Genomic DNA, 27287 nt, shown 5'->3' with positions numbered 1-27287 from the left:
ATTAATGAATGCTTTGTATTTTCAATTTGAGTCAGATGTATTGTAAAAAACTATCCAGTCCATGTCTTTGAGCAGTTTCCTGAATTTCTCAGTTTTTTTACTTATTTATTACCCTCTTGTACTCAGATTTAATATATTTTTTTTATCCTGACAAGTTTCAACAATAACACAAGATGCTGCATGTCATGATCAGATAGCCCACTTAATATTGGTTTTGTGATACGACTTTTTTCCCTAGATTTGCCCACAAAGATATTATCAATAGCAGTCTCAGAGCATTTACATATCCTAGTAGCAAAGTTCACAGTAGGAACTAAATTGAATGATAGTGTTGCTGGCTGCAATAATTGTTCACTGACAGAGCTTTTCAATAAATGCACATTAAAATCTCCAGCAACCACTATTTCCTTGTTTTTTGCTATGGGGTGGGACAGTAGAGCTTCCAGATTTTTTAATGAAGAGTTTAAAGTTTCCTGAAGGAGATCTGTAGATGATGATGATGAAGATGAAGTTCCATACTCCGTGACGGAGCATAGGGGAACGATGCAGGAGACCCGCACCGCCATACTAGGCAAGGTCCTAGTGGAGGTGGTTTGCCATTGCCTTCCTCCGACCGTAATGGGGATGAATGCTGATGATGAAGACGACACAACAACACCCAGTCATCTCGAGGCAGGAAAAATCCCTGACCCCGCCGGGAATCAAACCCGTGACCCCATGCTCGGGAAGCGAGAACGCTACCGCGAGACCACGAGCAGCGGACTACCAATTATTATAAAGGACTTATTATGAAATACTGCTTCTGTTGCACAAGCTTCTAAGTGCTGCTCTGAGCAAAATTTATTAATGTCATATTCTTGAAATCAAAACAGTTTCTGACAAATATGGCAACTCCTCCTTTCTCCATATTTCCTCTACAGAAATAAGAACCTAACTTGAATCCTGTAACATTTATCATATCTATACCAGTGGTCACATGATGTTCAGGGAGGCAGATTATATCAACTGGTTTGCTCAACTCTAATTCTTCAACACAAATAAGCAACTCATTAAGCTTACCCCTTAGTCCTCGGATATTCTGATGCAGTAGTGGTAGCTGATTTTATGCACTGGCTGAATTACAACTGGATGAACCTGCAGTGCTGTTGGCGTACCACCCACCTCTGAAGTCATATCGTTGTTTGATTAATACTTCAGTCTTCTCCTTAATCGTACTGAGGGCGGGTTCTTCGCCTTGCTAAGTTTGTAGCCTCTGTCAGATGTTATCAGTTCACCCTTGGTTCCTGTTTGGATGGTTTCTCTTAAGGCACAGCCCAAGTATTCGGAAGTTTGTGCCAAAATACTTGTACAGTCATATTCCATACCATGCTTTGTGGATAAACAGTTCTGCAGCTACCAACTGTGATAATTGATCGTGTTACTATTGTTTGCAGCTGTGATCTCAGACTGTGCACACCACCTGACCTCTAATCTTCTTTTCGCATTGACTGGAGACTCTGTACACCTCAGTCTTACAATATCTGAAACCATCCTTGAAGCTCCTTGTCTTAGTCTCTGGCCAGAATAGTGTTAACCCAATCTTTTCTGTTTGTCAGTCTAATCTTCCCGGAAGAATCACCAATGTATGGGATGAAGACAGTAGCCACTTATTTTCATCATTTTCCTTGTGTCTCTGTAGGTTGTCCTATTGTTGAGGAGAGAAGTGTGCATAGGATCTACCATTCTGCGTAACTTTATTTCTGTGACATTGTTCTGTTTCTCTTGGGAGACCTTCCTTGTTGTAGATGATATGAGACCTGTGTATCAGTGTTAGGAACACCCCTTTTCTCTGCAATGTATGGTGGCGAGATATCCACATGCAAGTATTAGTCTGTATCTGTCTTCTGACGATAATATGTCACCAAATGTGCCATCTATTCTTCTTTCAACCAGAAGATTTAGATAGGGGATTCCTCCAACCAGCCTCTATCTCCATTGTCAATCTGATTTTAGGCTGATTGGAGTCATTGAGTTTCTCTCTTCCGTGTGGCAGAATCACAAAAATACACTCCACGTAACAGAAGTAGCAGTTGGGTTTCTACAGGACTTCTTCCTCGAAATGCTCCTCGCACATGTTTGCAACCACCAGTGAGAGCATACTGCCCATGTCAACTATAATAGTACGTTCATCTTAAGGTCCATAGAAGAGAAAGTAATTTGATGTCAATACATTCCTGAAAAGGTTGATGGTTTCAAGGCCAAATTTCTAGCTGGTAAAGTTCAAGAAGCTCTGAAAGATATTCACCAGCAGCAGGTGCTACCACTCAGTGCAAAGGAACAGAGTGCTCAAGAGGCCGACACACAGGGCTCATACTCTCGCAGATAAGGAAAGACTCCCACCGAGAAATAGAATATCTGAAAAAACATTTTTTCAGGATAAAATTCAGTCATCAGTTGCAGATATATTTTGACAATGCTTTACCAGTTTTTACAAATTAATTTTTTGTCTTCAGAAGCTTAATGTTGGTTTAGCAGATGTCAGTATCTTCTTCATAGAAACATAATGCAATGGTATGCTTCTATGAAGGGGATATCGACATCTGCTGAATCAACACTTAAGCCTCGGAAGATGACAAGTTAATTTGTCGAAACTGGTAAAGCATAATAAAATATACAGGGTGTTTCAAAAATGACCGGTATATTTGAAACGGCAATAAAAACTAAACGAGCAGCGATAGAAATACACCGTTTGTTGCAATATGCTTGGGACAACAGTACATTTTCAGGCGGACAAACATTCGAAATTACAGTAGTTACAATTTTCAACAACAGATGGCGCTGCAAGTGATGTGAAAGATATAGAAGACAACGCAGTCTGTGGGTGCGCCATTCTGTACGTCGTCTTTCTGCTGTAAGTGTGTGCTGTTCACAACGTGCAAGTGTGCTGTAGACAACATGGTTTATTCCTCAGAACAGAGGATTTTTCTGGTGTTGGAATTCCACCGCCTAGAACACAGTGTTGTTGCAACAAGACGAAGTTTTCAATGGAGGTTTAATGTAACCAAAGGACCGAAAAGCGATACAATAAAGGATCTGTTTGAAAAATTTCAACGGACTGGGAATGTGACAGATGAACGTGCTGGAAAGGTAGGGCGACCGCGTATGGCAACCACAGAGGGCAACGCGCAGCTAGTGCAGCAGGTGATACAACAGCGGCCTCGGGTTTCCGTTCGCCGTGTTGCAGCTGCGGTCCAAATGATGCCAACGTCCACGTACCGTCTCGTGCGCCAGAGTTTACACCTCTATCCATACAAAATTCAAACGCGGCAACCCCTCAGCGCCACTACCATTGCTGCACGAGAGACATTCGCTAACGATATAGTGCACAGGATTGATGACGGCGATATGCATGTGGGCAGCATTTGGTTTACTGACGAAGCTTATTTTTACCTGGACGGCTTCGTCAATAAACAGAACTGGCGCATATGGGGAACCAAAAAGCCCCATGTTGCAGTCCCATCGTCCCTGTATCCTCAAAAAGTACTGGTCTGGGCCGCCATTTCTTCCAAAGGAATCATTGGCCCATTTTTCAGATCCGAAACGATTACTGCATCACGCTATCTGGACATTCTTCGTGAATTTGTGGCGGTACAAACTGCATTAGATGACACTGCGAACACCTCGTGGTTTATGCAAGATGGTGCCCGGCCACATCGCACGGCCGACGTCTTTAATTTCCTGAATGAATATTTCGATGATCGTGTGATTGCTTTGGGCTATCCAAAACATACAGGAGGCGGCGTGGATTGGCCTCCCCATTCGCCAGATGTGAACCCCTGTGACTTCTTTCTGTGGGGACACTTGAAAGACCAGGTGTACCGGCAGAATCCAGAAACAATTGAACAGCTGAAGCAGTACATCTCATCTGCATGTGAAGCCATTCCGCCAGACACGTTGTCAAAGGTTTCGGGTAATTTCATTCAGAGACTACGCCATATTATTGCTACGCATTGTGGATATGTGGAAAATATCGTACTATAGAGTTTCCCAGACCGCAGCGCCATCTGTTGCTGAAAATTGTAACTACTGTAATTTTGAAAGTTTGTCTGCCTGAAAATGTACTGTTGTCCCAAGCATATTGCAACAAACGGTGTATTTCTATCGCTGCTCGTTTGGTTTTTATTGCAGTTTCAAATATACCGGTCATTTTTGAAACACCCTGTATTTGGAACTGACTACTGAATTTCATCCCGAAAAAATATATACTACAGTTGCTGAAAATTACTGCCATGAATATAATAATGGAAAAAAATTCTGGAAAAATAGAATGATTTGCACATCCAAAGAGCCCTGACAGGAGAATAGCAGAAAAATGAGGCCACAGCCTTTGTCCCTCACAATGGCACTTTATCAGGGAAGAACGGATGTTTCCTCCTAAAACTAGGGTACTGCAAGTGAATGTCGAGGATGTACTCGGACTGTGTAATGCTGGGATATACAAGATCAAAATATGAACCAATGCCCAACTGATGAACCATGACTGTGGCTGCATTCTCAACAAAGCAAAAGGACCCTCTCTCTGTGTGATAAAAAATGAAGGATGACGTGTTCAACAAACAGAACAAGATGGCTTCTGAGGCAGGTGGAGTGCCAACAGCTATGCCATTGATACCACCGACTCAACTAGCATGGACCTTCAGGTGTGGGCTGTGTACTGAACTCTGCTTCAGATATATCACCTACAACATGCCCCCAGGAAATCTATCTGCTTTGATAGCCATATGTGTTAAAGAGCTGCTTCCAGGATGAGGAGTTGCAATGGCCCCAGATCGAATCCTCCTGGCTGGTTAATGATTGAGGGTCAGTGTGCTGGCCAGTGTGGATGTGGTTTTTAGGCTCTTCGCCAAATCCCACTTAACGAATACTGGGCTGTTCTAACATTTGTCTCAGAAAGGTTATTGTTTTTACTTTCTTCAGCTATCCAAAATTCTTTCTTACTCTCAACACTCAAACAAGAGACTTCCAAACTAAGAACTAAACCTTTCATTTAGCAAACACAGACATGGTCACATATAAGTTGTTACTTTTTGTTTGTGGATTATTGGTTTTGAATTGCTACCCGAAATCATAATCAGTGTCCTTAGTGGTGGTGGTAGGAATCACTGACATGGAGCAGGGCCATCCGTGCGGGCATTGAGAACACACACAAATGATGCGATGACAGCATGCAATTTGATTAAAGATTGTTTTTAGTACACTTAAATCGAATATTTAACTGATATCACTGGCACTGACTTCACTGTACACTTGATTACAGTTCACAAGCTTCTTCTTGGAAGCACTCAGTGGTGAAGAACTTTGTTCGTTGTTGCTTGCCCTAACCTCAGTCTCTGAATGCAAACTTCCACCTGGACATATTTCTGTAGAATTTGTTTCCCTTATTATTCCGTCTCTTCTTAAATATTTCCTTTGATGGAATCATATTAAAGAGAGAAACACAGCTCAAGGAGCAACAAGTCCAAATATACACAACAAAAGGTATAGCACAACTTACAAAATGTGAGTGCTCCCATGTGCTATATCACAGATAGAAAGTGATATCAGAGCAACCAATGCAGCCAACCTATGCAGCAGAATGCTTACTTTAAATCAACATAAATCACCACCTTCTAGAGCAAATAGTTCGTGAGAGATCTTGTCATAACTGAAAAAGTGCTCATGGAACCTGTAGAAATTACTTGTACAATACATTATTTCAAATAAATTAAAAATACTTAGTCTTCTAAAATCAGTGAAACATACATCAGATTAAAGAGAAAACTCCAACAACAATTTTTGTATATCAAAAGAAAAACAGTTCTACATTTTATACCCACATCATCTTTCATACTCCTGTTAAATCTCCATAATTTCCTCACCAGTTGCTTTGAAATTTTGACACAACATTGCATTCAAATATGTGTGTGTCTTTACATACCTACTGTAGCACCACATATACTACATAAATATGTATGTAGTAATTATAGGGGAAAATCAGCAAAAATGTAAAGGTTCATTTGTACAAAATTGTAAATCTCTGATCGCTTGGAAATTTTGACACAATACTGCATTAGAATATGCATCTGTTTTTATATACCTAATTTTAACATATGTAGTATACAAATAAATATGTAATTTATAAGGGTAAAGATTATTATCAAAAATCTTGAAAAGTTCTTGACTAATTAACTTTAAATTTTTACACAAGACTCGATGGAGAAAGAGAGGAGGAGGTGATGTACAAAGAGGAGAGGAGATGATGGGCAGAGAGAGAGAGAGAGAGAGAGAGAGAGAGAGAGAGAGAAGATTAGGATGTATGTTCAATTCCCATACATATTAGAAACATGGGGTTTCTCTTTCCTTTCTTTCCTATTTAGTCAGATGAGCCACAGCAATGCATGGCTGCAAACAGCTAGTTGCGTAATTAATTCTACCGTTATAAGGAATGAAATGCTCTGGGTTCCATGATACTTTTTGTTTAGTATTAATCTCTATACATAAAAGGCAATGTCCTGAATGACTGACTCACTCACTGACTTATCACCCATCCGAAACCACTAAGAATAGAAACTTGAAATTTGCAGAGGATGTTAATCATATACTGTTGGCATTGTTTCAGAAGGGATTTTTTTAATTCCAACCCTAAGGAGGTGAAATGAGGGATGAAAAGTTTTTTAAAAATATGTTCCTACTGAGGGATTTTTCAAACTAGACCTATAACAATTGGTATTTGGTTAATTGGTGAGAAATAAAGAAATGCGTGTTTCAGCATTTTTGGAAATTTAATCCCTATGGAGATGAAATAGTGGGGGGAAATTTTAAAAAATGTAAACCAGTATTAACAAGCTGCTAAAGTATTTTTAAAGCTACATGTGTGAAAACTGCTATTTAGCTCCTCGGTTACAAATAAAAAAAAAATTGCTGAATGTTGGACTCCATAAGGTTCCCTTTCTGTGCAGCGACTATGGAATATAAAATTATAAAGAATGTAGCAACCAGTTGCGGAAACATGCATAAATAAATTATGTTTCCGCTACTGGTTGCTACATTCTTTATAATTAAAAAAAAAAAAAAGTTTCGGTTTTTTGGAAATTCAACCCCTAAGGAAGTGAAATAGGAGATGAAATGTTTCATGAGAATATTTCATTATGAAAGCATGAAAACTTGAATTTGGCTCCTCAATTAGAAATATATGAAATATCTGTTTCATGAAATTCAGTTCCTATGGGGATGAAATAGAGGATGAAATTTTTTATAGAAATGTTTTATTATGCAACCATTTTTTAAGCAAAACCTATGAAAATTTGTAGTTTGCTTCTCTGTTAGAAATAAAAAAGATACACATTACACTATTTTTGAAAATTGAGCCCCCAAGGGGGTGAAATAGGGCCTGATTCATCATCGTCCAGAACAAAGTGCTAAGAATAGAAACTGAAATAAAGAATATAAATTTGAAATTTGGATAAGGTGTGGATTTTATACAGTAGGCATCTTTTAAGAAGGTATTGTTCAAAATTCTACTCCTAAGGGGGGTGAAATAGGGGATGAAAGGCTTTTTGAAAAATGTTGCTATTAAGACAATTTTGTAGCTTGAGCTAGGAAAATTGATAGTTGTTTTCTCAGTTATAAATAACAAATATGTGTCAGCATTTTTGGTAATTCAACCATTAGTGGTTGGATATCGTTTTGAAAATAAATCATTATTAAAGAAATACCAAATCATTTTTAAAGCTACAACTATGGAAATTGGTATTTGACTTCTCGGTTAGAAATAAAAAAAATATGTTTTTCAATTTTTTTGAAAAATCAACTCCCCAAAGCAGTGAAATAGGGAATGAAAAGTTTTATATTTTTAAAAAAATGTAAAGCATAATCTATGAAAACTGATATTTCACTTCTTGGTTAGATACAAGGAAATATGAGTTAGGGGACAAAAATTTCTGTGGAAATATCACCACAAGAACACAAAAGCCATGATCAACAAAATACCTAGGACTCCATTACCAGAATAGCTTTTTGGTCATAAGTACATTCAGAAAAGACTGTTTCTACTGTCTTAATTAGTGTGAAAAGTTTAGACGGTGTTACAATTTGTGAACAACATAAAATTTCTATTGAAGGAAAAGAAAAACATCTGTGCAGACCATAGTCCACATGAGCATAGCAGCGAGCAGTAAGGTAGTAAAGTTATAAAATGAGTTCAGTAGCCAGTTAACTTCCCACCCTCTCCAGTATATCATAGAGCTGTCAAGTCCTCCAACTCCTTAGACTCGCCACCAAGACAGAAATGTGAAGAAATATTTCTGTATTAAAATGGCGCTTATTATCCCCGTTAGTCCAGGTCATGAAGATGCCATCAGTTAATGTGACTCAAGTGAGGAGTGTGGGATTCTAGGTGGCTAGAAAGGATTCCTCTGGGTGGCTCATGAATAGGTTGGCATAGGGTGGGGTCATGAAGGTATCCATTGCTGTGCCATGAATTTGTTTGCAGCTGACGCCTTCAAAGGAGAATTAATTGTGGGTAAGGATATAGTTGGTCCAGGTGACCTGGCAGAAGGTTGTATATTTGTTGTCAGTTTGCACTGAAAGAGGTAGTGTTCGGTAAAGGAAAGACCATGGGCGTTGGGGAGGTTTGAGCATAGGGAGGTTTGCAACAGTGACAAGCAGGTTGCCAGGTGATAAAGGGACAGGAAATGTTGAGCTTAGGTAGATGTAATGGTTAGTGTCTTTCATATAGGGAAGTAGGTTCTGGTGATAAGCAGAAGGTGTTGGTCCACAAGGGCAGAGATTCTCTAAGTGTGGGAGGAAAGTCAAGCAGCAGGTGGACATCCTGGGTCATAGGGTATATGTATTTTAGGAAGCACGTAGTAGGTACGATTCCAGGGAATAAAGGCGATGAGGAGGGAGATGGATTCAGGGGAGAGTTTCTGGAATGAACTTGGGAGTTTGAGGAGGGCTGGAGATCATGCTGTATTTCTGGAATGGGTTCATTATGTCAGGGCTTGTAGGTGGTGTACCTGATAACTGGAGGAGCCCCTCAGCCAGCTAATCCCTGTGGTTAATAGACACAGTGGTGGAGCCTTTGTCAGCAGATAGTGTTGTAAGGTCGGGAATAGTTTTTAGGTGGTGGAATGTGGTTCTTTCTGTTGCTGTGAGGTTGGTTTAATTGTTGGGGGGATCTAGTGAATGAAGATACGGCAAGATTTGAACTTGAGAAGGTATGGAAAGTTATCAAAGGACAATTCAAGAGAAGTGGAGGTGGATCATGGCTACACGGATGTGTAAATTGACTAAGTCAGGTTCGATATTGGTTTTTGGTAGAGAATGATTGGTAGGGTTGGTTGTAATGAAGTGTTTCCGTTGTAGGAACTGGAAGACGCAAAGAAGTTCTTTAAGAAGCACAGCAGAAATTTGTGAGTGGGCCAAAAGGTGAGCCTTTTATAAAGGACTTATACTTTCGTGTGACAGAAGCTTGTGGAAGACAGATTCAACACTTTGTTGTGGGCCTGTTTGGACTCTGGGTTCTGTAAGGTGATGAGAGTGAGCTTGTGTGGGTGTGATAGATGTAGTAGGTCTGCAGGCAGGGTTTTGTGATTGATAAGGGGAAAGTTTGGGTTGTTTCTACATCCATACTCTGCAAGCCACCTGACGATGTGTGGCAGAGAGTACCTTGAGTACCTCTGTCGGTTCTCCCTCCTATTCCAGTCTCGTATTGTACATGGAGGTATGTTCTCGAAACTTCAACAAAAGCCCATACCGAGCTACTGAGCATCTCTCTTGCAGAGTCTTCCACTGGAGTTTCTCTCTCATCTCCTTAATAACGCTTTCGCGATTACTAAATGATCCTGTAATGAAGCGCGCTGCTCTCTGTTGGGTCTTCTCTCTCTCTTCTGTCAACCATTTCTGGTCCGAAACAGACACCGATGAGCAGTATTCAAGCAGTGGGCGAACAAGTGTACTGTAACCTACTTCCTTTGTTTTCGGACTGCATTTCCTTAGGATTCTTCCAATGAATCTCAGTCTGGCATCTGCTTTACCGACGATTAATTTTATATGGTCATTCCATTTTAAATCACTCCTAATGCCTACTCCCAGATAATTTATGGAATTAACTGCTTCCAGTTGCTGACCTATATTGTAGCAAAATGATAAAGGATCCTTCTTTCTATTTATTCGCAGCACATTACACTTGTCTACATTGAGATTCAATTGCCATTCCCTGCACCATGTGTCAATTCGTTGCAGATCCTCCTGCATTTCAGTACAATTTTCTGTTGTTACAACCTCTTGATATACTACAGCATCATCTGCAAAAAGCCTCAGTAAACTTCCAATGTTATCCACCCAGTCATTTATATATATTGTGAATAGCAACGGTCCTACAACACTCCTCTGCGGCACACCTGAATTCACTCTTACTTCGGAAGACTTCTCTCCATTGAGAATGACATGCTGTGTTCTGTTATCTAGGAACTCTTCAATCCAGTCACACAATTGGTCTGATAGTCCATATGCTCTTACTTTGTTAATTAAACGACTGTGGGGAACTGTATCAAACGCCTTGCGGAAGTCAAGAAACACGGCATCTACCTGGGAACCCGTGTCTATGGCCCTCCGAGTCTCATGGACGAATAGCGCGAGCTGGGTTTCACACGATCGTCTTTTTCGAAACCCTTGCTGATTCCTACAGAGTAGATTTCTAGTCTCCAGAAAAGTCATTATACTTGAACATAATACATGTCCAAAATTCTACAACTGATCGAAATTAGAGATATAGGTCTATCGTTCTGCATATCTGTTCAAAGTCCCTTCTTGAAAACGGGGATGACCTGTGCCCTTTTCCAATCTTTTGGAATGCTACGCTGTTCTAGAGACTTACGGTACATCGCTGCAAGAAGGGGGGCCAGTTGCTTCGCATACTCTGTGTAAAATCGAACTGTTATCCCATCAGGTCCAGCGGCCTTTCCTCTTTTGAGCAATTTTAATTGTGTTTCTATCCCTCTGTCATCTATTTCGGTATCTACCATTTTGTAATGTGTGTGACAATCTAGAGAAGGAACTACAGTGCAGTCTTCCTCTGTGAAACAGCTTTGGAAAAAGACATTTAGTATTTCGGCCTCTAGTCTGTCATCCTCTGTTTCAGTACCATTTTGGTCGCAGAGTGTCTGGACATTTTGTTTTGATACACCTACTGCTTTGACATAATGGAGGTTCTTGTAGTAGTGGTTGTTAGTGATAGTCCAAGGCAAGACTATGAGGTGAATAGATCGAGATGGCATTGTGCATACTGCAAGGATTTCGGTCTTGGAGGTGGGATGCAGGAAATGGAGATTGCAGAGCAAGAGGATTTTATGGATGCAGCAGAGGTAGTACAAGGGAGCTTGGGCCTAAGTTATATGATTTTGTAGGACTATGTTGGTGTGGGCTGCAGACTGCTAAAGATTTGAATAGATAGAGGTCATTGTAGAAGGATGGGTTTAGTTGATGGGTAATGTAATGGTCTGGCAATTTGGGGGGGGAGATTTCAGGCAACACAATGCAGGAACAGTATGTGGGACTGGGTTTTAGCTAGTTATAGGAAAACTTTGGTGTATTGGCACACATAGTGGAAGATTAAAGAGAGAAAAAAACCTAAAATATATGGGAATATATTAATCATAAAAATACATTTCAGTTTTAAAAATCTAAAATGATTACAATTGTGAAAAGGGTAGTTTCTGTGCACCTTGTAGCAGAGATGCTGAGTTGCAAATAGGCCAAACAGAAAGACTGTCAGAAAGTGAGCTTTTGGCCTACTAGGCCTTCATCAGAAATAGACAACACATGACCACAATCTCTGGATACTGAGGCCAGAACCTGTGGTTGTTTGTGGGTGTGTGAATGTGTTTTATTTATGACAAAGGCCTAGTTGGCCGGAGGCTCACATTCTGACAGTCTTTGTGTTGTGCTTATCTGCGACTCAGCATCTATTTTTTTCATAATATTGTTACTTTTCATCCTGGATTTTCCATTGTATGATTACAAATGGCATTATTGGGACTGTATAATATTGACTGCAAAAATAGAAACCTGCAATATATCTAGTCTTTCACTGTTGTAAGCCAAAGGATGTCTGTATACTGCTTAGCATTAATAGGCCACTGTGTGATATTTTCAGTGGGCTCTCCCAGGTTATCTCAAGAAAACTAATTATCAGTAAATAGACTCTGGTTCTGATGTTAATCAAATTTTCAACCTGACTCATGACCATGTCCTTTTGTCATCTAAGGAGTTGTACTCCTCTGGCCTGATCAGCATAAACTTTCTCAGAGTTTCCATTAATGACCTAATTTTGAACAGCTTGACATAATCTCCATGTTCTCTTGGAATGATGTTACCATTATTATCCATGTGCAAGTAGTTCCTCCATTTATAAAATCAGCCTCCAAGACATTCTGCATACAGTAGGTTCATAACGAGTAGAATTAACCAGGTGCATTCTGTATTTTGGCATTTATATAACTCCAGCTAGATGTGAACTGATTCATTTCAGTTGCTGTCATGTTGTAACAAGTCCGATTTACGTATCCCGCTCGATCGGGATCTGAATAGCAGCCCAAATAATAATTAATTAATGTGACCGTGTACCTAATGGGGCTGGCAATCGGATTTGACTGCTACGGAGTTGTTACATTCCATTTTGTCCTTCTCAATTCTGTAATAATGAAATGTCTGGTACCAAGAAGAACAACAAGACAGCTTCACTAATCAAGAACCTATATTCGTCTCAAAAACACACAAACAAGGAGACAGCCACTGCCTTCGTCATACATATTTAATTACAGCTAATCTCAGCAGAGGCTCCTTCGTTATTCATAATCATCTCACGCTAATACAATCCAACACTGCAATCCAAATGATGCTGGCGCGGTAGACGCGAAACCAAAAATATCGGCACAGAATATCACTGATCACTCCGCAGTTATACTTCTTCACTTCCCCGTATTATTCTGACACAAAGGGGTTAAACCGCGGCGATGGCCACTCCCTTTGTCGGTAAGCCTTGTATTACAGCAACCGGCCTCCGCACGGCTCGGCCCGCAACCTGGGAACTGACTCAACTCTACCCTCGCTCTCGCAACCCGACACTATCGATTGTTTGCCCTATCAACCTGTGCCGAGTGCAAACTTATGGTAAGGGCCTACGGACCCCTTACATCCCCGCCCTCGAAAACTTCTTTGGAGCCTCCGGCGTAAAAGAATCGGCAAGGGAATTAGACACTGCTACATCTGAACAAAACAGAGTGTAAATAATAAATGATATTACAATTCACCAAATAATCCCTCGACTCCGGTAGTGGGCTGCCTCCACAATAATTTCTACAAAAGGTTATTACATCTCATAAACATGGCATTGTCCAAATTACAATTTTTTTTATCAAGCAGCAATAATCCTCTATAGTCCATATTGAATGAAACACACAACATACAATCAAAAATTATTACGTAAACACATGACATATGAATTATTATATTACAAATTAATTGTTACAGGTTTTCACACCCATTCTCAGGTAATCGTCGATATGAAATATGAAGTTCTAGTTATAATACATCAGAAAACACAATGCAAATAAACATTCTCCTTTTCCAAATGTCCGTTTAACAGCTAAATGTTCTAAACATGTCTTACCCAACTACATCAAGGAGCTTGAACACTCTCATTTCAGACATTCGCCCTAATCGAGTTCCCCTTCCTCATCTGGGTTATCCCTGTTCTCGTGTGAGTAGTACCTTTTTATGTTTTCCACATGTTCCTTACCATGCACTCTCTTTGTCCGTGCATATTCCAACTCCACCATGTTAGGATGACCAATTTTTATAATACTGTATGGTCCCTTATAAACGTGATTGAATTAGTGTATTTCAGAGTTTATTTTCTTTGATTTTGCACGAACCTTTACTAGTACCAAGTCTCCCACTCGGTAAGTTATCGGTTTCACTAGCTTGTCGTGTCTTTCCTGTCTTTTCCTAGCTTTCTCCTTCATACTTAATTCCACTAGCTCCAATTTCCTTTCCCAAGTCAATGAAATTCCTGGTGAGTAGACTAACAACTCACAAAAAATACTGTTGGGTTCTTGATTGAGCAATACTTCACATGGTGCAAACACTGTAGAATCATGTGGGAGGTTATTCCTGACCCGCTCAAATTCTTCCAGATATTCTTTCCATGAACCATGCTTCCTATGATTATGTTCGGCATAAACGGTTCAATTCCTTCATTGTTCGTTCTGCTGGGTTAGAAGCTGGCCTATACCTAGAAATGGCAATTTGCTCTATTCTGTGCTCATTTAGCATCTCTGTCCACTCCTTTGACCTAAATTGTGACCCATTATCACTCAAAATTCGCTTAGGAATACACACCTTTTGAAAATAGTCTTTCTCAAAATGGTTAATGATGGCTCTACTAGTGGCTTTCTTCAACGGGTAAAATTTTATGTACTTGGAAACCAGTTCTTCCACTACTAAGATTTGTGTGTAATTCCCTCGTGAGGCAGGAAGTGGCCCAAAGAGATCCACTGCAACTATGTCCTTAATTGCTGTTGGTACAATTGGATGCATATATCCTTTATGGTGTACTGTAGTCGTTTTAGATTTTTGACAGGTGTCACATGTACTCAGTATCTTACGTATACGCCTTCCCATGTTGTTGAATGCACAATCTAACTTCAACTTTTCCAGACACTTCTTCGGTCCATAATGCGCATTACTATAGTGCGTATACCAAATTAATTTTTCTACCACATGCTCAGGCACACAGAGTTTTCAGTTCTCCTCACTCTCCTTGTTTCTTTTATAAAGTATCCCACTATGAATATAATAAAATGTGCGTATTCTTTCCTCTCCTGCACACCTGTATTTGGTTTTAATTGTCTTTAATTTCTCGTCCTCGTTATATTCCCTGCGCACATTCTTTAGGAACTTCCTTATGAATTCTTCATACTGTACTCCCTTCATCAGGTTAATTCTAACTCCTTCTCCTTCTGGCCTGTCCACCAACATTCCTCTCGAGTCAGCTGGTAATCTTGATAAAGCATCAGGTATTATATGTGTTGCTCCTGGTTCATAAATTATCTCGAAGTCATAGTCCTGTAATGCCAAGGCCCATCGCGTTAATCTGCTATGCCTCAGCTTGCTTGTAGTCAGAAATGTAAGGGCCTTATGGTCAGTCACTACTTTCACATGCCTCCCGGCCAAATGATACTAGAAACGCTTAAACCCCCACACAATTGCCAATGCCTCCCTTTCAGTAATCGAATATTTCCTCTCCCAAGCATTTAAACTTCTGCTACCGAACGCTATTGTTCTTACACTCTCACCATTTCCGCTCCTCTCCATTTGGTACAAATGTATTCCTAGTCCATAGTCAGAGCTGTCTGCTCCTAAATAAAAATCCTTGGAAAAATCCGGGTGGTACAGTATGTCTGCACTATATAGTGCTTCCTTGATACCCTCAAACTCGGTTTGGCACTCTGCACTCCAATGCCACGGCATCCTCGCCTTGGTCGATCCCCTCATACTCGGGGCATTAAGTATAGATCCTTTGACAAATTTTCTATAAAACTCACAAACCCCAAAGAATGCTCGCAACTGCTTCTTACTATGGGGGGTCGGAAAATTTCTAATAGCCTCCATTTTACTAGGATCAGGATAGATACCCTCCTCGGATATTATATGGCCCAGGAATTTTATCTTTGATTTGCCAAATTCCGACTTGTCCAGGTTTACAGTTACCCCTGCACTTTCAAAAGCTGCCAAGATTGCATCCAATCTATTCAAATGTTCTTCCCATGATTCGCTTGCTATCAAGAGGTCATCCACGTAGACGGTGACCTTTTTAAGTAACTCCTCGCCTAGTATCTTATCCATCGCTCTTATGAATTCAGACACTGACACATTAATCCCAAATGGCAACACTCTAAATTGATAGCACCTCCCTCCATAAGTAAATGCTGTATACTGGCGGGACTCTGTGGCCAATGATATTTGCCAGTAACCAGCAGTTAAGTCGATGTTACTAAGCACCTTTGCTCCTCGGAATTTTTGAATCAGTTCTTCTATAGTCTCAGGTTTGTCCCGCTCCGGCTCGATGATTTTGTTCACTGTTCGCGCATCCAAAACTATCCTCACCTTTCCATCCTTCTTATCAACGACAAATAGGGGGTTGTTATATTGACTGTTGGCCCTTTCTATAACACCAAGGTCCATCATCCTCTGTATCTCTTCATCTACTGCTCTTCGGTTCACCTGGGGAATGGAATACTGTTTTATATTGAACGGTTTATGGTTCTTTATCTTTAGTTTACACTCCACCCCTTTCATGATACCTGGCCGTTGAGAAAATACCTTACAATGCCTGTATAATACTGTGGCTAATTTCCTCTTAGTCCCCTCATCTAGGTGTGTCATCTCCTCCAACTTTTTATTGATCTTATCCTCTTTATGTCTATTCTCTCGTGCTAATCCCTCAAGGTATATCAACACTTCTTCTTCTAGTTCCTCTTCCCCGAATCCCATGGTGGGTTCCTCTTCATGACACAAATTTATCCTTCTGAATTCCTCCTCTTCTTCGATTGCACTCCCCTCAGCAAACTTTAACCTCTTCTCTTCTCCCTTTCTTCCTTTGACCTTGATAGTACCTTCATCAAAACTCACTACTGCATCAACTTCATTCAACCAATCTATCCCTAAAATAATTGATGTGTTCAATCCGGCCACCACCAAAAATGTTGCTTCGTATTCTTCTCCCACTATCTCGAAGGTAATCAACACTTGTTCTGTAATAGGTTTACTCCTTGCACCCAACGCGTTCACAATTCTCACTCCACTCACCGGGAAACTAGGCAAGCTAATGTTTGCTTTTAGTACCTGTTCATATAACCTCTTGGACACTGCACATGCTTCACTTCCTGTATCGACTAACGCCTCGATATTCAGTCCACATAGCTTGATCCTTATCATGGGTAGTATGGGTTCTTTGGGAATCCTACTTCTTTCCTCCAGTAGATCTTCTCTCAGATCTCCACCATTGTCGTGTCTTAGTAGGTTTACTCTGGTCCTTGTAGCTCTCACTCCTGACCGGACCTCATCTGGAGTGTCATTCAGTTTTCCGGTCTCTCCACCTCTTCTATATGCACTGTGTCATTCATTCGCCTATCCCATCCTCTCTCATGATCTCTTGGTTCTTCACTCCTTCTCCAATCATTTCTCCATTGCCGTTCACCACCATGGTTCCTGTGCCTATGGCCACCACCTCTTCCTCTATAATTAGACGAATTACCAAAATGATTCCTTGGGTCATTACTTCCCCCTCGGTTTTGATCATTAGCTTGATTGTGTTCCTGTGATCGAACAGATTCCAACTGTTCCAGTATTTCCATCAAGGCCTCCCTATCTTTAATTAGGCTCCCGGATACAGTTTCTTGCATTCTCCGGCTCATTCTTCTTTTTATCGCTGATATCATTCCCGTCATCACTCAGGGGTTGTTCCAAGGTCTCGTTCAATTCCCACAAATGTTCAGCAAACTCTCTCAACGTTCCTCTCCATGTACTAAGTGACTTGCGGTGGAGTAAGTCCTCAATTGCTGCACACTGGTGACTTTTGGACCAGTATTTCTTCAAGAATTCCTCTTCAAACTGATCATAACTAGTAGTCCCTTCCTTCTTCCTGACTCCCCAAGTGAAGGCCTCACCTTCCATTCTATCTATTGCAAATTGAATCTTGTCTGAGTCTTTAAGATGTGCTGGGAAAACTCCTTTTAACCATTTCATAAATATCATTGGGTGCAACCCTCCTTTTGGTCTAAATTTCTGCCCTGTATTATTTTGGACGTACCGATTATCACTGCTCATCAAGGTAACGACTCTACCTTCCCCAATGGTTAAAGTGGCATTGCTAATTCGTTTATCAATTTCTTCTGTCTTGCTCTCCAATTGCTGCACTCCCTGTTGTAATTGCCTGACCTCCATTGCAACCCTCTTGTTATCCTCTTCTCATTGCACGGCTATAGCATTTCTCAGATTGACAGCCAGTTGGTTTTGCCTATCTCCTATCCCCTTAACCGCATCATTGCATTGTTTCTGTATCTGCGTCACCTCGGCGATTCGATGATTGCAATTTGTTTCCACTTCGTTGATTCTTTCTCCCAATTCGGCTTTCGTTTCTTCAATATCGTCTTCCATCTTTTTTGTTAACTTTCCTTCCATCTTCTCCACGTCTCCCTTGATTTGGTCTATATTCTTCTGTAGCTTACTCTCTCTCTCGTCGAAGTCCATCTTCAATCATTCTTGTAACTCCTGCATTTCTTTCTTCAGATTACATTCCATCATCATCTGCGACGTTTTGATCTCTTGTAAACCCTTCTCTAATGATTCTCGGAATATTCTTCCCTCTTCTCTTGTTTCTTGTAAACCTTTCTCTAATGATTCTCGGAATATTCTTCCTTCTTCTCTTGTTTCTTGTAAACCTTTCTCTAATGATGCTTTATTTTCTTGTAAACCTTCCTTTAATGATTCTCTGAGACCTTTCTCTAATGATGCGTTAGTTTTCTTTATCAAGTCTACCAACATCGACCACCTATCGGCATCCTCTGAAACTGGCTTATCTCTCGTCGTTCGTCCCGGTGTCTCGGGATAACTAGTTGAATGTGCTAATGGGCTTTCTAATGACAATCCATAACCACTGATTCCTGAATCATCTCTGTCTTCCTGTCCTATCCCTTTCCTTTCAACTACTGCCTCACAAACTTGCTTATCTTCAGTAGACATGTTTGGTTTATTTTTAATGCACAGGCAAGTAATATAAAATAACCTCTAGTAACCCAAAACACTCCTCATTACCATGAAACTAATCAAACAGTAACTGCAGTATCTTCAGTTAATCCCAAAATTGATACAATATGTATGAATACCGAACATAACAACTCTCAAAACCTAATAACTTCAAATATCAATTGTCACATACACAGCTTATGTAAAATTTTCTAAATAAGATAAATCACACCACTCATACAATCTATAAATGTAAAATCCCCAAAAACAATGAGCATATCTGTATAATTACCATTTAGACAATGCAGTATGCATAAATAAGTATGCTATATTTCAGAGTATGTTTCGCAAACTTTTAGGAAATTACTGTAATTGGGCACTTTTCCTAACGCGAAACTCAGTTTACAAATGTTTATTTACCGCGAAGACTGCACACTACAATTTAATGTTATGTCAACCAGTCGTCTTCACTCACCAACTGACGTTACCACGAGTCGCGATGTTTTTACGTTTGAAGTGGGCGTGGCGCTGTACTGCTGCCGGAGCCGCGTGAAGTCGCGCTGAAGATCTGTGGCGAGTCGTCGTAGTTCTCCGTCAGCCGCTCCGTGGCGCTGCAGACGGGCGTAGTTTGTAGTTCGGCCGCTAGATGCTGGGTCGGCGCTCGGTGTCTCGAAGTCACGCTGAAGACCGTCGGTGTAGTGCGTCTGTGCTTGAACTACTCCTTGCACAGGTAGTTGAGATGACGTGTGAAATCACCTGGCAGATCGAAGCTCTTTGGCGCAGCTGCTACACGGGTCTGCGTGACGTCACTCAATAATTGCGTCGCCACAATACATTGTCGTCCGTATAACAGTTTATGGGTCCACATGAAGCTGTCCGATTTTCACTATTCAAAAAGCAATTTCAGTCAAAATATTACCACTAAATACTTCTTTAAGGCTTTCGTGACGAATTCTTAGTTCGTTTTGCTATAGTAATGTTCACACGTGTCTTTCTTTAGTGTTCACTTTTCACAGTTTTTCGTGCGGATTTACGCGTTTGCACATTACAACACAGTTTATCAACACTGTTATTCTTATCTAATATGGCAAGGAAAAAGTTTAGTCACAATCGTAAGATGCTATTACTTCGTATTGTTCAAAATGCACTGTTTCTTGTCGCGATTTTAAAGTTTATACTCTGTCTTCATCCGAAATTGGAAAAATATTTTCTTGCGTTAAGCAAGGTAAAATTACCTATTGTTCTTTACGATTCGTCCGAAAATTGCACTTCTCCTTTCACGGTAAGCCAAGGGTGTAACACCTCCGAATTGTGTATCCCGCTCGATCGGGATCTGAATAGCAGCCCAAATAATAATTAATTAATGTGACCGTGTACCTAATGGGGCTGGCAATCGGATTTGATTGCTACGGAGTTGTTACATTCCATTTTGTCCTTCTCAATGCTGTAATAATGAAATGTCTGGTACCAAGAAGAACAACAACACAGCTTCACTAATCAAGAACCTATATTCGTCTCAAAAACACAAAAACAAGGAGACAGCCACTGCCTTCGTCATACATATTTAACTACGGCTAATCTCAGCACAGGCTTCTTCGTTATTCATAATCGTCACATGCTAATACAATCCAACACTGCAATCCAAATGATGCCGGCGCGGTAGATGCGAAACCAAAAATATCGGCACAGAATATCACTGATCCCTCTCGCAGTTATGCTTCTTCACTTCCCTGTATTATTCTAACACAAAGAGGTTAAACCGCGGCGATGGCCACTCCCTTTGTCGGTAAGCCTTGTATTACAGCAACCGGCCTCCGCACGGCTCGGCCCGCAACCTGGGAACTGACTCAACTCTACCCTCGCTCTCGCAACCCGACACTATCGATTGTTTGCCCTATCGACCTGTGCCGAGTGCAAACTTATGGTAAGGGCCTACGGACCCCTTACAATGTTGATACACTTTCCTGTCTTTTCTGTAGAGTAGTGGTGTGGAGCAGGGATGAAACTTAACAATGTATGTAACTTTGCAACACAAGGAACATTTTCAACCAAACATTGTAGATACATAAATTACTAAGTGAAAACAAAATACTCTCATGTAAAGAAACTTATGGCTGTCACTGGGCAGGTGTACAACTATTATTAGTGTTAAATCCATAATTTTCATGCTCACATGGCTCATTGGCGACAGTCCTTGTAACATTTACTGCTAGATGTGGCCTGTGAGGGTGAGAAGGGATTGACATTTAAAAATAATAACAAAAAATGAAATTAGTGTCAAATTCATAGTTTTCAGGATTGCTTTTCTACTTGGTGATAGTCTCAGTTATAGCTTAGTGGGAAAGAACATTTTTGAACATTCTACAACATTTTATTGGGAACTTAACATGCAATAAATAATTTTCCAACACCTTTATGTTCCATGGAACTGGTATATATTAGTAACCAAGCAACACAAGGTGAACAGTTGGTGTATTATGATAGTCATTTGCTTAGTGTGACCAGCCAACTAGACCTTACGAAAAATGTTATTAAATAAAGGTCTGACTTAGAGCTATTTCAATACTGCTACAGAAAGTGACTTGTTCCCTCCCCCCCCCCCCCCCCCCCCTCCCCCCTCCCCTGCTGGAATGTTTTATGCTGTTATGTTGTCTTACAATAGGTGGAAGGTATTCGTTAATAATGATACCATTATGGATTCAAAAATCTATTCCTGAAGGATGTAAATAACTCTTTTGTACAGTTTTTAGACTTAAATTTGAATTAAAAGCTATGGAATGGGTCCATTATTATATTGTTGCAGGTCACAGCAGTGGGAGTGCCAGAACTGTGGAAAGATTTGTGAGCACTTGTCAAATTCAACATGCTTACCACCAACAAAAGAAGAATCAAACCTTATAAAGCAAATAGCTCTGAAGGTAAGCTCTGTACCTATAATGTGAAATGTGGCTTGTAAAAGGTAACTTTGGTTAATGGAAATGTTTTTTCCTGTATGTAATTAAAATGTTGTTAGTTGCAAGGTGTTTTGTGAAGCAATGCTATCTTGCCACTTAATTGTTCAGATTGTAGTTAAAATTAGTAGTTTTTGGAAGAGTTCATATGATTTTAAGATAAGTTGTCTATTTTGTGATGAGAAACTAAATGATTTCTTAGGGCATTATTAAACATAATAATCAGAATTCTATAATGTTTGTAAGATGTGAAGAAAATATGAAATTTTCTTGAATTACTCAGGGAGAGGAACCATCCGAGAGTGCAGATGGTACTTTGCGACAGCGCCGAGCAGATGTTGTGACAGCAGAACTAGTCCAGCAAGGTATTCCAGCTGAACAAATGGCTGGTTCTGACAGGAGTTCAGCTGCCAGTAGTGATTCTCGAGGAATGACTGTTCTTGTTTGGTTTCTGCTTGTAGCTATTGCATTTCTTATTGTGCGGAGGGTGTTCCTCCTTTAATTTACTTCTGCTTGTTTACAGCTTTCTGTAAAGAGAGATTTATTAAAAATATTGCATTTATTAAAGATGAGAATATATTTTGTTTTTAGTGGTGGAGAGATTTAGATTATTGATTAGGGAATTTTCTGTTTTGCTACAAATGTAATATATTTCTGTATATTGAGCCCAGATTGTACTAAAGACAAATATGTTATATTTTGTATGATAAACTTGTGTATGAAATGAAACAACTCGAGGAAGTCTAGAAGCAAAAGGTCTATTAAAAACCATGCCCATTATCTCAGTGATGTTATAGTCTGAGCTTCTTCTGTTGCTCTAATGTACAGAGCTCTAGAGATGTCTATCATGCTTTCATAATCCTTTAATAGCTGGAATACACTCTTCTTGTATGATGTAATAAATGTTTTCATATTTGATTTAGGAAAGTAAGAAATCCTTCCTAGTCACTTTGTGTTGCTGTAAAACTGTAAATAAAGTTATTATAGAATTTCAAAAAATGAGTATGAATAGATGGGACAGACCTGTTAACAATGGCTGGAAATTTCATTTTCTGTAATGATATTATACTAAACTCCTTGATACCTTCCATTAACAATGCCAGATGTGGTTGATTTTGTGTTGTTGCAGAAGGTAGATACGACACAGTAATGTCATCACTGCCACTTCCCTGAAAACCCAAGAGTATTTCATCAGCAACTGATTCCTGGAAAGTCTGTATGTCTGATCAGTATTTTAACTTTGACTTAGTCATTCAGTGGCTGTGATGACACCATAGCTTGTAAGAAAGGAGGATGGTATGTGGCATTTGAAACTGTGGGAAAAAGTCTGTAGATAGGTCCCATTGTTAACTTCCATTTTATGCTATCCCATTAATTATCTTGCTCATGCTCTAGAGGCCTAGGAGTGCAACCATTTAACGAATTACGTAGTAAACTGACTTGCCCTGTGTCTCACTTTAGCTGTGCTCTGAATGAATAAAGTTGTAGTTGAGTATTTCATTTTCATCCTGCTTTTAAATGAGATCTGGACTACCAGCAGCTTTTGTAAACTGGCATATACCACTCTGTACATGCATGTGGAATAAATTTTAGGGTTTAAAGATAAAACTTCAAATTTGCAGTGGAAACTTACTCATTTCTATCACAATCATATCAAGTGCAAGATAACTCCCACTTCAAACAAACAGTTAAAATACGATGTTGACATGGTGAATGAGGTCTGTTCAAAAAATTCTGGAACATTCATAATTTCGTGCCAATCACGTGTTGGAGCAAAATGCATTTGGCATCCCTGTACATGCCTGTGTTTAATGTATAACTGCTGGAAGTTTCATTGTTGTGTCTGTTAGTTATTGTTCATTGCTGTATTGAGTAAAGCATTGTGCTCACAGTTTGCGAATTTCTAGATGGCAGAGTTAGAGGAGCAACGTGTCTGCATTCAATTTTGCAAGAAAACATTTACAGAGAGGCAGCAAATGATGCAGGAAGCCAACAGTGATGAGTGCTTAAGCTGTATTCAGTGCTACGAATGTTTCACTCAGTTTAAAAATGGCTGGATGGGAGTTAAAGATGACCCTTGTTCTGGAGGCTCTTCAACGTCTACCGATGATGCTCATGTCAGGAATGTTAACGAAATTGTGCATGCAAATCGAAGAGTGACTGTCAGAGAGATTGCAGAAGAATGTAACATTTCAGTTGGATTATGTCATGAAATCCTAACACAGCATCTTGGAATGCACCTTGTTGCTGTCAAGTTCGCCCCACGGCTCATGAGTCAAGAGCAGAAAGACTTTCACCTCACACTCTGTGAAGAGCTTTTGGGTCACGCAAATGGGAATGAGATGTTCCTTAAGAGAATCATGACTGATGGTGAAACATGGATCTACGGTTGTGATGTTGAGATCAAGGTTCAGTCTTCATAGTGGGTCAGGAAAGAGTCTGAGACCAAAAAAATGTCATCAGGTCAGGTCAAATGTGAAAGCTATGCTGATAGTTTTCTTCGACTTTGAAGGATTAGTTCCATCATGAATTTGTGCCACAGGGATAAACTGTTAATCAGTGGTACAATAGGGATGTGTTGTGGTGCCTATGAGAAAAAGTGAGAAGGAAATGGTTTGAAATGTGGCAAGACAGTTCATGGCTCATGCATCATTATAATGCACCCACACATTCATCCCTGTTAGTGCTTGACTATTGCACAAAAAACAAAATCACTGTGCTGCCTCATCCTCCATACTCTCCAGACCTGACCCCTGCGGATTTTTTTTTTTAATTTCCAAAGTTTAAAACGCCCTGAAAGGATGACTATTTGCAACAATAACTGACATAAAAGAAAATAAGCAGATGGCACATCATGTGATCCAGCAAGAGGCATACCAAGACTGCTTGTGGAAGTGGAAAAGGCATTGGGAGTGGTCAATTGTGAAGGAGAGTATTTCGAAGGAGACCATGCGCAATAAGAAAAAGGTAAGCATAGAAAAATTTTGTGGACAGAGTTACAGAATCTTTTGAACAGACCTCATACGTACAGGATGTCTGTGAAGGAACTCCTGATTTCTAAATTAAAAATCTCAAAAACAAAGAATGATAGGTGAATGCGATGACAGGTATGTTTACTGTGAAAGCTGTAAGAATTTTATACAGAAGTTTCAAAATTGTACGAGAGACTGCTAATGCTAACTGCTTGCACTGTAATTGCAATATGAAGTACCTATAAATAGTGCGCCATAGCTCAGTGTGTTCAGTTCCACCCTTGAAATGTGAAAGGAGGTTGGCATACTGAAGGAAGAGGTTGAAATCGTGTCTTCCATTGAACGATGTGTTTCTGGTGCTGGAATATGTCAAGATAGAAAACTGTCCTATGCTAGCAAGGTGCAGTTTTCAAACACAATTTTATCTACCAGGTGGGCAGCATGACTCACGATCCAGTAAGGATGTTTGTCCCATGCAAATTCCAGTTACTCTTGAAATCCCAGTTACTCTTGAAAATGTCACTGCAGTTTCTGTAATTATTAAACAAAATCCAAGGAAATCCATGTGAACACATACAGCAGAGATTGGTTTGAAGTGTTTCAGCACACAGAAAATAGTGAGACAGAGCCCTCACATTTTCCCATTCAAAACCCAAAGGCCATTGCTGTACAAACTGTGTGATATAGAGCTGTTGCAATCATTGATAATGAAGAATTATGTTGGCTGCATCTGGTTCACAGATGAAGTGCACTTCCACTTGAATGGAGTTTTGAACAAACAAAACTGGAGATTTTGGGATTCTGAAAATCCCCATTTATGTGAAGCTGTTTGGGCTGCAGTTCACAGCAGTGACATTATTGGCCTTTTTTTACATTCAAGAAACAATCACTAGTGAACATTACATTGCAACCTGCTTGTCACAGTCAATGCAAAACTCCCTATACACACAGCTATACTTGAATTCTTTTATCTTGGCGGCTCGCGCATGCCCGCCCAGACGCGGGAGACTGCTGCGTTGCCAGTTGCACACGACGCACGCGCCAAGAGAAGCAGCGCCATAGTATAGTATAGTTCGCAAACTTACGTTTAGGGGGGAACGCGCAGTACATGAAGTAAATCCACCACGGCCGCATTAACCCTTTCGCTGCTACAAAGACGTGCTCCCTGCATTCCGCGCTGTGCGCGATTTTGTCACTGCACTGCTCGCCTGTGCAGACACATGGTGTTCCGACTGCTTTGACACTCTTATCATTCGATTCCACAAAAACTATTTGGCTCAAAAATTAGATTTTTACACATCTTCTTGACTGATACCTTCCCCCCATAAATGACTTAATTTTGTTTCGATGTTCAACGCAGCTATTATGCAGCATTAAATATAGTTAACCATTGCACGAAATTTTGAAGAGTTTGCAGAGGTAAAAGTTCATAGAGTATACTTTCCGTATGGTCGATTTTAGTTGTCACAATGTTGAGAATGAAATGTGGACAAGATACCTAAATTTCATATAAAACTTACTGTATAACAATATCTCATTTAATTTAAGTACCACATAGGTGTCGTATGTAATATTGAGAAATATTCCATCTTTCTCGACTGTACTAAAAGTTTTATTTACACCGGGCACATTTGGCTTAATTTTAAAGCACCTCAATCAATCAAAAGGCAGTACACAAAATACCTTAAACAAAACTGTGGACTTACAAAAACATTAGGACTTGAATATACCGTCTATCAGTGAAGTCCTCTGAGCTATGTCAAATATAATTTTTGTGTGTGGCACACACAAACAACATTTATTTGCTTAAACACTGATCAGCCAACACAAATGTTGAATATTGTGTTACCGCAGCACAAAACTACGAAAGGTGACTTGACAATGGAGGAGACAAAATACTGTCCATTGAAGATGCTTCAAAAGAGAGATACGCGTCTGGTCTAAATAAGTCGCTTATTACAGTTGCAGAAGAGGAATATATTTCAATACCATTGGTAAAACTGCGACTATGGAACAAAAACAAGAAAGAGAACACGAGTACCATTGTGTATGTGCCATACCTTTCATTGATTGAAGTGCTTTAAAATAAAGCCAAATGTGCCCGGTGTAAATAAAACTTTTATTACAGTCGCGAGAGACGGAATATTTCTCAACATTACATACGATACCTATGTGGTACTTAAATTAAATGAGATGTTATACAGTAAATTTTATATGAAATTTAGATATCTTGTCCACATTTCATTCTAAACACTGTGGCAGCTAAAATCGACCATACGGAAAGTATACGCTATGGACTTTTACCTCTGCAAACTTTTCAAAATTTCGTGCAATGGTTTACTACATTTAATGCTGCATAATAACTGCGTTGAACATCGAAACAAAATTAAGTCATTTATGGGGAAAAGGTATCAGTCAAGAAGACGTGTAAAAATCAAATTTTTGGGCCAAATAGTTTTTGTGAAATCGAATGATAAGTGTGTCAAAGCAGTGGGAACACCATATGTCTGCACAGGCGAGCAGTGCAGTGATGACA

The 27287-nt window shown here is 39.9% G+C and overlaps 1 protein-coding gene across 2 annotated transcripts in view; it reads left to right on the top strand.

Annotated features, from left to right (window-relative positions):
• LOC124545005 (ubiquitin-conjugating enzyme E2 J1-like) overlaps nt 1–23285 on the top strand; it is a 64734-nt gene extending 41449 nt beyond the window's left edge. For both annotated transcript variants that reach the window (XM_047123779.1, XM_047123768.1), the window contains 2 exons: nt 21632–21746; nt 22063–23285. In XM_047123779.1, coding sequence (XP_046979735.1) covers nt 21632–21746; nt 22063–22281 — 334 coding nt within the window. In that variant the 3' untranslated portion in view covers nt 22282–23285. The remainder of the gene's footprint in view (nt 1–21631; nt 21747–22062) is intronic.
• The last annotated feature ends 4002 nt before the right edge of the window (nt 23286–27287 follow it).

The sequence above is a fragment of the Schistocerca americana genome, chromosome 1 (genome assembly GCF_021461395.2).
Source record: "Schistocerca americana isolate TAMUIC-IGC-003095 chromosome 1, iqSchAmer2.1, whole genome shotgun sequence".
Classification (NCBI taxonomy): domain Eukaryota; kingdom Metazoa; phylum Arthropoda; class Insecta; order Orthoptera; family Acrididae; genus Schistocerca; species Schistocerca americana.
Note: the sequence above shows the minus strand (reverse complement) of the source record. Positions and strands in the feature narration are given on the sequence as shown.